Here is a 12,391-nt window from a genome sequence, read left to right as displayed (position 1 = left end):
GGGACAGGCAGACACGGTTGCAGCGGCTGCAGGGGAAAATTGGTTGGTTGGGGTTGGGTGTTGGGTGTTGGGTTTTTCCTCCTTTGCCTTTTGTCACTGAGTGTTACTATACAACCTACGATTTCATTGAAAGTAAATAAAAGGTTTCAAGCCCATGATTTTTGCTGTTGTCTTTCTTCCTGGGGGTGTGAAATTGCAGAGTGACCCCTATTGAGCAATGTTTAGTTGGTTGTCCTTTTGTACTGATGATCTGCTTTCCTTTCACAGTGTATTCAGATCGCACAGTCCTCTGAAGAGTACAAAAAGATCGAATCCCTTTTCCAGAGCAGCTTGCAGTCAACCAGAATCCAAAAAATCGAGAGAATCCAAAACCTTGGACTTTGGGAAATATTTCAATGGTTAGTATAATATTAGACATGATATTTATCGACCTAGATAACTTGTATGACAAATTCAATTACAAATCTTTCAATGCAGAAGCCAGGTCAATAACAGAAGCTTCCAGAAATAAGTATCACTTAGAGGTAGTCTTCATGGGTGTGACACAGTGATGAGATGAATGTTTCACACTTATTGTTCCTTCTGAGGAACAAGGAGTACATGAATTTGTACAAGTGTGGAAGAGAAACTATTGCAAATGTTTAAAAATTGTTTTTAGCATTTTAATAGAAATAAAAGTGAGATCTATAATGATGCCCAGTGGTTTAGCATTGGATCTGATACCTATCATTTCCTCAAATGTTTAGAACTATCATTTTTGGCCAAGGGCGGGAATGTGGCAAAGCTTGCATTCTGACATGTGAAAAAGGAAAATAATTTTGCAAGAGATTATAGAAAAAATAATTTGGCCTCATCGTTACATAAATCTCTGTACTCCATTTGTATGAATTTGTGCTAGAGACCTTTGGAGTTCTTCTCTTAATTTTTGGAAGTAGGCACTGATTTTTCTTTTTGGTGATTATCCCTAGTTTGAAATCTACTTTAACAATTTTCAGATTTAAATCCCCCAAATTAGGTTTCTGCCCAGCCAGGGTCCTCGAAACTGAATTTATCAGCGTCGTAACATCCATCATGAGGCGGGGGGGCAGTGATAAATTATTATTCGTAACCTTGCTGCAGCATTTGGCATAAATGACTAATTAATCTTTCTCTAAAGATTGAGCGGTTGAGATAGGTGATTCCTTGGTTAAAACTGGTTAGAGAAGAATGGAATCAGATAAGTGTAGTGACATCTAGCTAGAAGGTCTAGATTAGTGGTTCTCAATCTCCTTTTTTCCCCCCAATCACATGCCACCTTAAGCCATCTTTGACTAACCACAGAGCATCTATGATATCCTTGGTGGGCTGCAAGACCAGCCTCATTCAAGGCCGATACATCTGGAATCACAACCAGGTGCTACAGTCCCATGCAGCAGTGCTGGAATAGCGGCAGACAAATGTCAATTCTGTGCCTCCCCCTTCATCCCATTGACCAGGAAGGTGAGGGTCAAGGCAGAATCGCCACATTAAGATCAGACGAGGCGGTTTTAGTGTTGCTGACGTTGGGTAGAGGGAGCATGTAGGGTCCTCTCCATAACCTCTGGAGATTCATGGCAGATGGCAAGACATTGTATGCAGCCCTGATGGTGAAGCTTGTCCTAAATGTCTCCCATCTCTCCCAGCTCTTTCCAGGATATCTTCCTTTTTTCTACCCCCTCCCATCTCACCCATTTGCCCTTGCCTTGCCTGAGTGACAGCCTTAGCGAAACTTGCTGCCTCCTCCTGCCGACGTATTTCCTGCATCAAAGCCTTATGACTCTGAGACGGAAGGGCCTTGTTCTAGGGTGATGTACTGGCCCAAAGACCAAGACCATTCCTCCTTTGCTGCACTCACTCCACTATGTTCCTTTTGCTCAAGTGCCGCCTTTGCTTGCTTAGTTGTTTCTGATGAATTCCATTTCCTCTCAGTATCCAGGATAACAGCAGCTTGAGCTACAAATGGATCACTCACCTCTGTTAACATTTCCAGTTTTATTTTGGTGCAATTGTACTCCTCTGAAAGACTGGTCATGGGTAGCTCTAGGACTCCTTTGCTGCGGGGGCACCTGGGAAGACCAAGCCACTTCCTTAAGTATGAGTTGATCACCCTCTCCAGCTTTTCCACATTTGAGACCAGAACTTCATACAGAATTAGTGGCCACATGAGGCTTGGAAAGAGCCCAAGTTGCCTACACCAGAGCTTCTAATTAAGTTCTGCACAACAAATTACAAAAAGCTGGTGTGAAACAGCTTTAGGATAGTTTTCAGCCAAAAACAAGCTATATGGTAAAATTTGCATGACTCACGACAGAATCTCAAGCCCAGTTCTCATTTCTCCAGGCACTTTGGATGTCATCCAAGGGAAGCCAAACACACTGTGATATGGAAGAGACAATGGCAATAGGGAACAAAGGAACTATAACTCAAATAACTATGCATCAAAGAAACTAACATCCATTTAAATAATTGGTGAAGCAAATTACTCCTCCATGTTATAATTGGTGTAGTTGGACCATGGAGAAGATCACTGGGTTTGCACAAGAGGATTTTTCAGGTTCTTTATGAACCTTCTATCTTATCAGCGAGTTTCTTTGTTCATTTAGGAGATGAGTCAGTGGATGCTGAGCAAGAACATCTCTCTGACAGCCCCCATTGTCCTGCTTCTCTTCAGGCCCTCGGGCTTCCTGCTGCTCTTCCCTGGCATCAGCTGCAGCCTTAGCGAGGTTTGATAGCGTGGATAAGCCAGAGACTCCAGTTCAAATCCTCCACCATAGCTGTAGAATTTAAATTTGGATAATCTGGAACTTGGAGAAACATCTGTTAGTCTTGGTCATATTGTTTATATAAACCACTTGCTTGTTATTTAAAAAAATAATAATTGGTTCACCAGCATTCTTTAAAGGAGGAAATCTGTCATTCTTATCTAATTTGGTCTGTCTGTGACTCCATGTAACAGATTCTTAAATGCTCTCTGAAATGGCTGAGCAAATTTGCCACAGCCTTGGATTACAAAAAGATATCTTTGGGGCAGGGATGAGGAGAAATTTCCTTAGGACAGGGATGAGAGCAGTGAATCTATGGAATTTGTTGCCATGGATGACTGTGGAGGCCAAGACATTAAGTATATTGAAGCAAAGGTAGATAGGTTCTTAATCAGGAAAAGAATCAAATGTTACAGGGAGAGGCAGGAGAATGGGATGGAAAAGGATAATAAAGCAGCCTTGTTGGAATGGATCCCTCGCTTTTATGGTCTTGCGGATCAATCAAAAAATGAATAGAACAGAGGGACCACTTGTCTATGTCCTCTCCATGACAAGTCACACTCCGCCCAGTCAGTGTGACTTGTCATGGAGACTTTGCAAACTTTCCCTTGCAAGCTCCAGGGAACTGGTGTCCAGATTAGGAGAGCTGTGCACGTCCTAGTTGAGCAACACCCCAGCATGTTGTACTTGCAGAATCATACATAGAACATGGAGCATTACAGCACAATATGGGCCCTTCAGATAATGTAACAGATCCCTACTTTATAATCCCCATATGCATCCAGTCTTACTATCAGGACAAACCTTGCAGAGGTGACAACATTGTAGGAGAGGTGTGGCCCATGGGTAGTCAATATTGACTCTATTGAGCAAGACTTCTCCTAAATACCTCCAAGCATCCTTTCTCAGTTGATGAAGCACTCTTGCAATGAGGACTGAAAGTAGAAAGGGCACAGCATGTCCTCTAGATCCATCATCAAGAGTGGCTTGGTACCACTCTCACAGACTAACTAGGTTCTGCAAATTGTGGTAAGTGAACTAATTTGAATAGGTAAACCTAATTGACCTCCTCATCTGCATCAACCTGTGGCAGATGAACCTGCCTTGATAACATTAGTCCACAGGGAGACAAAGTCTAGCTTTTGCACTAGATATCCCTCCACACTGTTGTGGGTCACGACTAAATGGGATAAACCAAGAACAAATTTGGCAGCACAAAACTACCGAGGGTGCATGATGAATATGGGAAACAGGTCCTGGTAAGTTTAATGAGGATGTGGCAAGTGAGCCCAGTTGGTTTTTAAGGAACACAAGAAACAAGACAGCATTTAAAGGCAACGTGGGAAATGTGTGCATGGGAAATTAGAAAAAAAAGCACAGGAAATAACACCTTGTAAATTCTGAAATTCTGCCTGGCCCACAGGAAAAAAGAATCTCAGGGTTGTCACGCAATGTAACCTAGATGCTAAATCCTGGGATGGTTTCTGAACTTTGGGATTGTGGATTATTGGAGTTTTCATATACTCAATCAATGATTTCAAATTGCATTTGGTGGAAAAAAAATCACATGCTCAGTATTCTTGTTCATTTACAATCAATAGCTCCTCAGGACAGAATTTTGTTTGCTTGCCTATTCCCACAAAGAGAGACCTTTCAGCCCATCATTTCATGCTGGCATCCAGCAGACCAATCTTCTGCAATTTATTCCCTCCCACATACTCATCAACTCCCCTTCTCTTGCCATTTGTCTACACTGGGGTAACTTGATGTAGACGGTTAACATTGAAGCATGTCTTTGTGAAAAGTCTAGAAAAAATTGGTACAAAAAGATTCTATAAATAAGATCCCATAAGATAATAAACTCAAAACCAATCTCTTGTAACTCTCAAGGAAAATTTTGGCATTGAATTTGCTTTTATTTTGCATGTATTGGTTTTCAGGAAAAAAGAGCAGATGAAGAAAAAGAATGGATTCCAAAATGTGAATGAGCGACATCTTTTTCATAGGATCACAACTCCCACCATTGTTGATGCCATTTGCAACCAGAACTTTGATTGGAGAATCATGACACATGAAGGAACTTTATATGGAAATGGTTGGTATTGTTGCTTTAATTAATTCTTATATTTTATCATTAACCTACAAAGAAAATTAATTGGGTACATCAGATGTGTTCTGACCCCAACTAAATTGTAATTTTATCTTCACCACTGTGAACTCTTTGAATCATATTAACTGTCAACTGAAGTAGAAAAGGCATTGAAAGATGTACAAAGTGATTATAAATGACATGCAACAGTCCTCATTCCCATTTTCTGAGTAAGTGCTCAGACACTGAGCAATAAAATCTCCAATCAATTGGTTAATGTCTGTGGTGGTAGTGCAATTAGGCTCTAAAGGTTGTCATAGCTGAAGGGTGGTAGTGGGGATGACCACCCACTGCTACACAAGTGCTCTTCATGTTGTGGGGCTTGCAGCTTCTGACAACCAAGTCCAACTCCTGACTTTCACGTGTGGCATAGTTCTTGTGCCTGGCAGAGCTGTTCTCACTGACAGGAGAAGGGACAAAGGTGGGTCACTGGCACCTTGAAACCAGTTGCTTTGGGTAGATGGGGCTTGTTAAGCATGGATGGTAACTCATCTAGGAGAGAGAAAACTCCAACTTCAAACCTTTGCTGCCTTGTGGCTATACCCGGTCATAGGAAAGACTTTGAGAATAAACCGTGAGGAAAAATCTGGAGACAGTGCCCCGAAGGTGGCTGACTGCTGTACCCAGCACTGGCATGGCAACTTTTGCTATGCTGCTGGCACCAAACTGTATCGACTTTTGTCATTCCTTTGTACCTGTCATTAGCACGAAGAGGGGGACCCTACTGCATGGGTAACTGACGGACCTCTACATCAACTCTGCCCTGGCTTGCGCCCTGGAGAGGCCACTCCAGTTACTACCAGAGGTGCAGTACCTATGGTCTACCATGACTGACGGAGGTCACAAGGTGCAATTGATGTTTATCATTGCAGGAGTATGAGAAAGAAATGTTTAATTATGGCTCTCACCCCATATCATTACTTAAAACTGAAATAAGGATGAAATCCTTTTTTATTTTTAATGTTTCTAGCTGTTCAAGAAAAGACTCCACACTTGGCTTGGTATTTGATATTCTGATCACCGTGCTACAGGAAAGATGAAACTAAGCTAGACAGGGTACAGAAAGGATTCACAAAGTTGTTGCCAGAACTGGAGGGCTTGAGCCACACAAAGAGATAGCGACTGTTTTTCCTGAGTGCAAAGAAAGCAGAAGGATGCCCTGAAAGAGGTTTATAAACTTGAGGGATAAAGATAAGACGGATGGTCAAAATATTTTTTTGTAGGACAGGGGAATCCACAAACTGGAAAACAAAGGTTTGTGAGGGGACAGATTCAAAGAGACCTGGGTACCAAGTTTTCCCACGCAGTGCTGGGTATATGGACCGAACTATCAGAGGAAGTAGTAATTGCGGGTACAATTACAATGTTTAAAGGACATTTTTGACAAATACATGGATAGGAAAGGTTTCAAGCCATACAAGTCGAATGCAGAGAAATGGAACTAGTTCAGGAAGTTAGTTCAGGAGTTAGGCTGAATGCTGTTTCCCTACTGTATAACTTCTGTGGCTTGAATTTCCTGCTGACATTTGTTGTTAAGGTCAAACTCAAATAATAGCTGTACTAGAAGTAAGCCTGCCTCCATGGGGATGGCTTCAAAGTGAAACTGAACCTTCGGGAAAGTAAAATGGAAAGTATATCCAAAACATTCCCGCCAGACTTTCAAATCAAAATTTCTGCTTACAGAGAACTGGAGAATAAATGAGGACATAAAATCAGCAAGCTCCTCTCTTTCACTCTTCTCAACCACTCAATGAGATTATTATTGTTCCTGCACCTCATCCACTTTTCTCCCTGATTCCCTCGGTGTACAAACATCTATGCATGCCAGTACTGCATTTGGAACCACAGAACATTACAGCACGGAATCAGGCCCTTCAGATCATCGAGTCTACACTGAACTATTAATCTGTCCAGTCTTGTTTGTTTATTGACAGAACATCAACGTCCCTCCTCGATTTAAAAAATTGCAAAAATTCACAGGCTTCTGCATAAAGATATTTCTATGTATCTCTAGATGGCTAACCTCCTTTATCCAGTGCTAGATTAACTGAGGAACTAACATCTACTGTAACCATCCCTTCTGTCAAATCTTTTGGAATTATGTACGCTTCAACTAACTCACTTTTCTTCTAAAATCGTGAATACAGTCCAATCTCCTTCATTGTCATCTAATGTGACAGCCCCTCATCATAGGAATTTAACAAGGTAATATAACATTAGCAAGGTAAAAGATTGGCTTTGGGACACAACATGGAGAAAAGGAGCAGGTAAGTTTTTTCAAGTGGGCACAGTGACCACAATTTGATGTGAGACCGTACCATTCTATACATGATTTCCTTCCTTTGTACTCTAACCACATTGCTCACCCAATAATAAAGGACAACACAGCATGCTCCTTCCTAATGCTGGAATTTAGAGCAAAACCTGGTCCATCATGCACTGAACTCTCTGGGACCCCTATCCCCGACCTGTAGTGTTTCTGTTTTCCAACCATCTTTCTACTATATTTGGTTCCACTATAAGCTTTGTCTCATCATCTGCAGTCTCCACATCATCTCCCAGCATCTGTCGCTTTCTCCATCCTTCCCTCCTCAAATTGGCTACCACCTCTTCTCTGCTGGATCCACCTATCACTTGCCTGCTATTCTCCCACATCTCCCCCTCGTCTCTTTATACTGGCTATCTCTCCTTTACATCCTCAGTCCTGATGCAGGGTTGTGACCTGAAACATTGATTATCCCTTGCCTGCACAGATCCTGCCTGACATGCTGAGTTCCTCCACCATCTTCTTTTGAAGTTTTTAAAGAATTTTCCCCACACAAAAATGACTACTGCATTTCCCCCCGCAGTTCATTCAATTTACTGTTGCAGTGGTTTTGCAGATTTTTCCTTCCAGTTCACTTGCACACCAAGCTAGGTTGGATATGATGGTATTCATCTACGTTGTTAAGTTATAATGTAAATCACTGTAAATTGTTGTGGCGCATCTCAAGTAAACAATCTTCCAACGTGAAAATTACTTGATTATTCCTTTTTTATTAAATTGATGAGCATGTAAGAGAGAGAGAAAGATGTAGGGCTGCAGAAAAATGAGAGGGAATTGGACTGATTGGATTGCTCACCTGTGAGCAAGCATGGGCTAAAGGACTGAATGGTCTCCTTCTGCCATCTTTCTATTAACCACTCTTGTGAGCTCTTGTTACAAGTGTTTTTCAGTGACTTATCAAAAAGAAATTTCATTTTTATTTGCTGTTCATAGACTATCAACAAGTCAATTAATTTATTTTCATTTACAGGAATACATTTTGCTGAGAAAGCATCTTGGTGTTTTGACATGTATTCGGAGTCGACAACAGAGTGCAACATCATGATCATGGCACGGGTGTTGGTGGGAGAATCTGCTCAAGGACACAGAAATTGTCACCAGCTCCCATCTAAGGATGGCACAAGGCTCAATCTCTATGACAGCTGTGTCGACAGCATCAGTGATCCCTCTGTCTTTGTTATATTTGAGAAACATCAGATTTATCCAGAATATGTCATTGAATATGTTAACTCATTGTAGAGCCTGAGCAGTTTAGAAATCAACATTTTCTTTTTGGGAATTCAAAGTTTCCTACTGCTACCAGACATAATTGGTGATGGCCTGCACATTATTAATCATACTGCCACCTACCATAAAATAAACCTTCATGAATTTGTGATCATGAGGTCAGACTGCAATCCCCAATGCAGGGCAGATGGCAGCAAATTATTCGCACCCTTATAAATTCTTTCATTAACTAACTAAACAGAGGATGAGGGAGAGAATACAAAATTCTGCATTGGCAACCTGTAGTAAACTACTATATGTAAATATTTTTCTGTTCAGGCACATCCATTGGCTGACTGTACCTGTGACTCCCCAGTTCAGGACAGTTGACCAGCATGGACTTGTCTCCATTATATGTTAATAAAAGCCTATCTGTTTTACAAAACTAGCCTTTTGGAGTCCAAGACACAAGAGCAACTTGTCCGTGAACTACTCTTTGCAGACGATGCCGCTTTAGTTGCCCATTCAGAGCCAGCTCTTCAGCGCTTGACGTCCTGTTTTGCGGAAACTGCCAAAATGTTTGGCCTGGAAGTCAGCCTGAAGAAAACTGAGGTCCTCCATCAGCCAGCTCCCCACCATGACTACCAGCCCCCCAACATCTCCATCGAGCACACAAAACTCAAAACGGTCAACCAGTTTACCTATCTTGGCTGCACCATTTCATCGGATGCAAGGATCGACAACGAGATAGACAACAGACTCGCCAAGGAAAATAGTGCCTTTGGAAGACTACACAAAAGAGTCTGGAAAAACAGCCAACTGAAAAACCTCACAAAGATTAGAGTATACAGAGCCGTTGTCATACCCACACTCCTGTTCGGCTCCGAATCATGGGTCCTCTACCAGCATCACCTACGGCTCCTAGAATGCTTCCACCGCTCCATCCTCAACATTCATTGGAGCGACTTCATCCCTAACATCGAAGTACTCGAGATGGCAGAGGCCGACAGCATCGAAACCATGCTGCTGTAGGTCACGTCTCCAGAATGGAGGTCCATCGCCTTCCCAAGATCGTGTTATATGGCGAGCTCTCCACTGGCCACCGTGACAGAGGTGCACCAAAGAAGAGGTACAAGGACTGCCTAAAGAAATCTCTTGGTGCCTGCCACATTGACCTCCGCCAGTGGGCTGAGATCGCCTCAAACCGTGCATCTTGGTGCCTCACAGTTCGGCGGGCAGCAACCTCCTTTGAAGAAGACCGCAGAGCCCACCTCACTGACAAAAGACAAAGGAGGAAAAACCCAACCCCAACCAACCAATTTTCCCCTGCAACCGTGTCTGCCTGTCCCACATCAGACTTGTCAGCCACAAACGAGCCTGCAGCTGACGTGGACATTTACCCCTCCATAAATCTTCATCTGCAAAGCCAAGCCAAAGAAGAATTACCTGTAACCCTCTTTTTCTTCCATTCATTTGCCTGTCTAAGAGTCTCTTAAATGCCTCCAGTGTTTCAGCCTCCAAAATGCCTCCAGTGTTTCAGCCTCCACCTCTATCCCTGGCAAGGATTCAATCAGCCACAACTCTGTGTTTAAATATTACAAAAAACAACCCTATGTTACGGGCCCAGAGGACCCCAAAACCCAGCAGCAATAGAAATTCACAAAGACAAATGGTTACTTAAACAAAAGTTACTTTTAATTTACTTTAAACATAAAAACTGGATCAAACTTTAAATTATCACTATTAACTTAACCCCCTTCTAATTCTAAGCATCCGTGTATGTAATGTGTGTATAAGTTCAGATCTTTGATTCCCAGTCCAATCTCACTTCTCATTCCTCCAAGTTCACTGGTTGAAGGCAATTCTTATACTGTACACAGAATTTAACATTTATGAATTTTCACCAGGCTTTGGTGCTTGAAAAGTAATTGGTTACTGCTCAAGAAGCTTCTTGTTGGTTTCAGAGAGAGATTTGTTGCTCATTGGACACACACAAACTGATTTACTTCCATCAGTCACTTCAGTATCTTGCCGAACAAACTTGCCCCATCAGGGTTTTCCAAATGATAACCTTCTAGGTCAGCACAGAGTTCCTTTCGTTTCCCTTATTTCAGGTGAAACACTCTAGCCAGCCATTTCCACAAGGATTTTTCAACAGGCTGAACTCAGAACTCGCAACCCATCTTCATAATGGGGTTTCATCTCTCTCTCTCTCTCACACACACACACACACACACACACACACACACACACACACACACACACACACACACACACACACACACACAGAGCTTGTTTGGTCTCTCTGCAAAACCACACGACCTTAGAGCAGCAAACTGCAACCAGACAGATTGCGGCACCAGATGCAAACTTCTGAGTCCGTTCATCTATTGCTTTCAAAACAATAATCCATTACTCCATGGTAGGTCCAATTAACACCTCGGGTTCTTCTATTTGCACCTCCTTATGAAAACCTGTAGTAAAGCAATTTTCATTTACAAAGGCCCTGGGCCCAGACTGTCTGTTTTGAGCAAAACTCCTGTATTTTAAATGAGATCTGTTTTGTGAAGTGTTTGTGACCTACACTAACCCCCCACAATCCATCTCTTCCAAAAACATCTATACATAATATCAATTATAATGTAACCAATCATACCTGATGCCTCCCCTAAACTTCCCTCCCTTTACTTTTTACATACAGTATGTCCTCTGGTGTTTGCTATTCCAGCCCTGGGAAACAGGTGCAGGCTGTCCACCCTATAATCTCATAATCTTGTAGACTGTTTGGAGTTACCAATGGAGTATCTGTTTTCCAGAGAGAAATAGATAGGTTGGTAGATGCTGTGACAGATTATGTTGTGTTTGTATTGTATATAGATATGTTTTTGGGAGATAAATTGGGGGCGATTTTTTAGTGTAGGTCACATAAAAACACTTTAAAACAGATCTCATTTAAAATACTGGAGCTCTGCTCATGCTAAACAGGCTGGGTCCAAGAGCCTTTGCAAAAGCTTTGGAGAGTGCCCAAGAGATTTCACAAAAAGGCAACAGATGAAAGAACTCATTTGAGGTGCAGACTGTCTGGAGTGGAACTTGCTGTTTTAAGAGGGTCATGTGGTTTTGCAAGCAGAGGGAAATAAACAGGATATTTCTCAGAGAGAGTGTAAATTCAGTTCTGCAGTTTTACAGTCAGCAGCAACAGCTGGGACTGGAACAGGACAGGCTGGCAAGCTTGTGGAAAAATCCCATTTGGAAGATGGGTTGTGAGTGCTTAGTTCAGCCTCGTCAAAGCCCTTGTGGTTCATACAGGTGGAAAGGACTGGCTGCCACATGCTTCAGTTGAAATAAGAGAAACAAAAAGGAACTCTGTGGTGACCTGAAAGAAAGAGGTCATCATCTGGAGAATCCTGTTGGGGATAGTTTTTTCAGCAAGATACTGAAGTGGCTGATGGAAGTACATCATTTGTGGGTGTCCAGCAAGCAACAAATCTCTCTCTCTGAAAGCCAACAAGAACCTTACTGAGTGGAAACCATTTACCTTTCAAGCACAAAAGCCTGGTGAACTTGATAAGTGTTAAATTCTGTGCACAGTGTAAGAATTGCCTGCAACCAGAGAACTTGGAGGAATGAAAAGTGAGATTGGACTGTGAACCAAACAACTTTTCAAAACTGACACATACATTACATACACGTGCACTTAGAATTAGAATGGGGTTAAGTTAAAGTGTGATTCTGTTTTCATGTTTAAAGATAATTAAAAGCAACTTTTGTTTAAGTAACCATTTGTCTTGGTGAATATTGCTGCTGGGTTTTGGGGTCCTCTGGGCTCGTAGCAACACACATGACTTACAGGCCACCTTTCTCTATTTGGACAATGTCACCACATTGGCTAAGCAAGCATTCCAAGTCCAGCCTTACTAAATCTACCAG

The 12,391-nt window shown here is 42.1% G+C and overlaps 1 protein-coding gene across 1 annotated transcript in view; it reads left to right on the top strand.

Annotated features, from left to right (window-relative positions):
• LOC138746019 (protein mono-ADP-ribosyltransferase PARP12-like) overlaps positions 1–8,906 on the top strand; it is a 32,195-nt gene extending 23,289 nt beyond the window's left edge. Inside the window, exons 10-12 of the mRNA XM_069903698.1 lie at positions 268–398; positions 4,721–4,875; positions 8,226–8,906. Of these exons, the coding sequence (XP_069759799.1) occupies positions 268–398; positions 4,721–4,875; positions 8,226–8,494 (555 nt within the window). The 3' untranslated portion in view covers positions 8,495–8,906. The remainder of the gene's footprint in view (positions 1–267; positions 399–4,720; positions 4,876–8,225) is intronic.
• Positions 8,907–12,391: the final 3,485 nt, after the last annotated feature.

Source organism: Narcine bancroftii, chromosome 11 (genome assembly GCF_036971445.1).
Source record: "Narcine bancroftii isolate sNarBan1 chromosome 11, sNarBan1.hap1, whole genome shotgun sequence".
In the NCBI taxonomy this organism is placed as follows: domain Eukaryota; kingdom Metazoa; phylum Chordata; class Chondrichthyes; order Torpediniformes; family Narcinidae; genus Narcine; species Narcine bancroftii.
The sequence above is the reverse complement of the archived record's forward strand: the minus strand, read 5'-3'. Positions and strand labels throughout refer to the sequence as shown.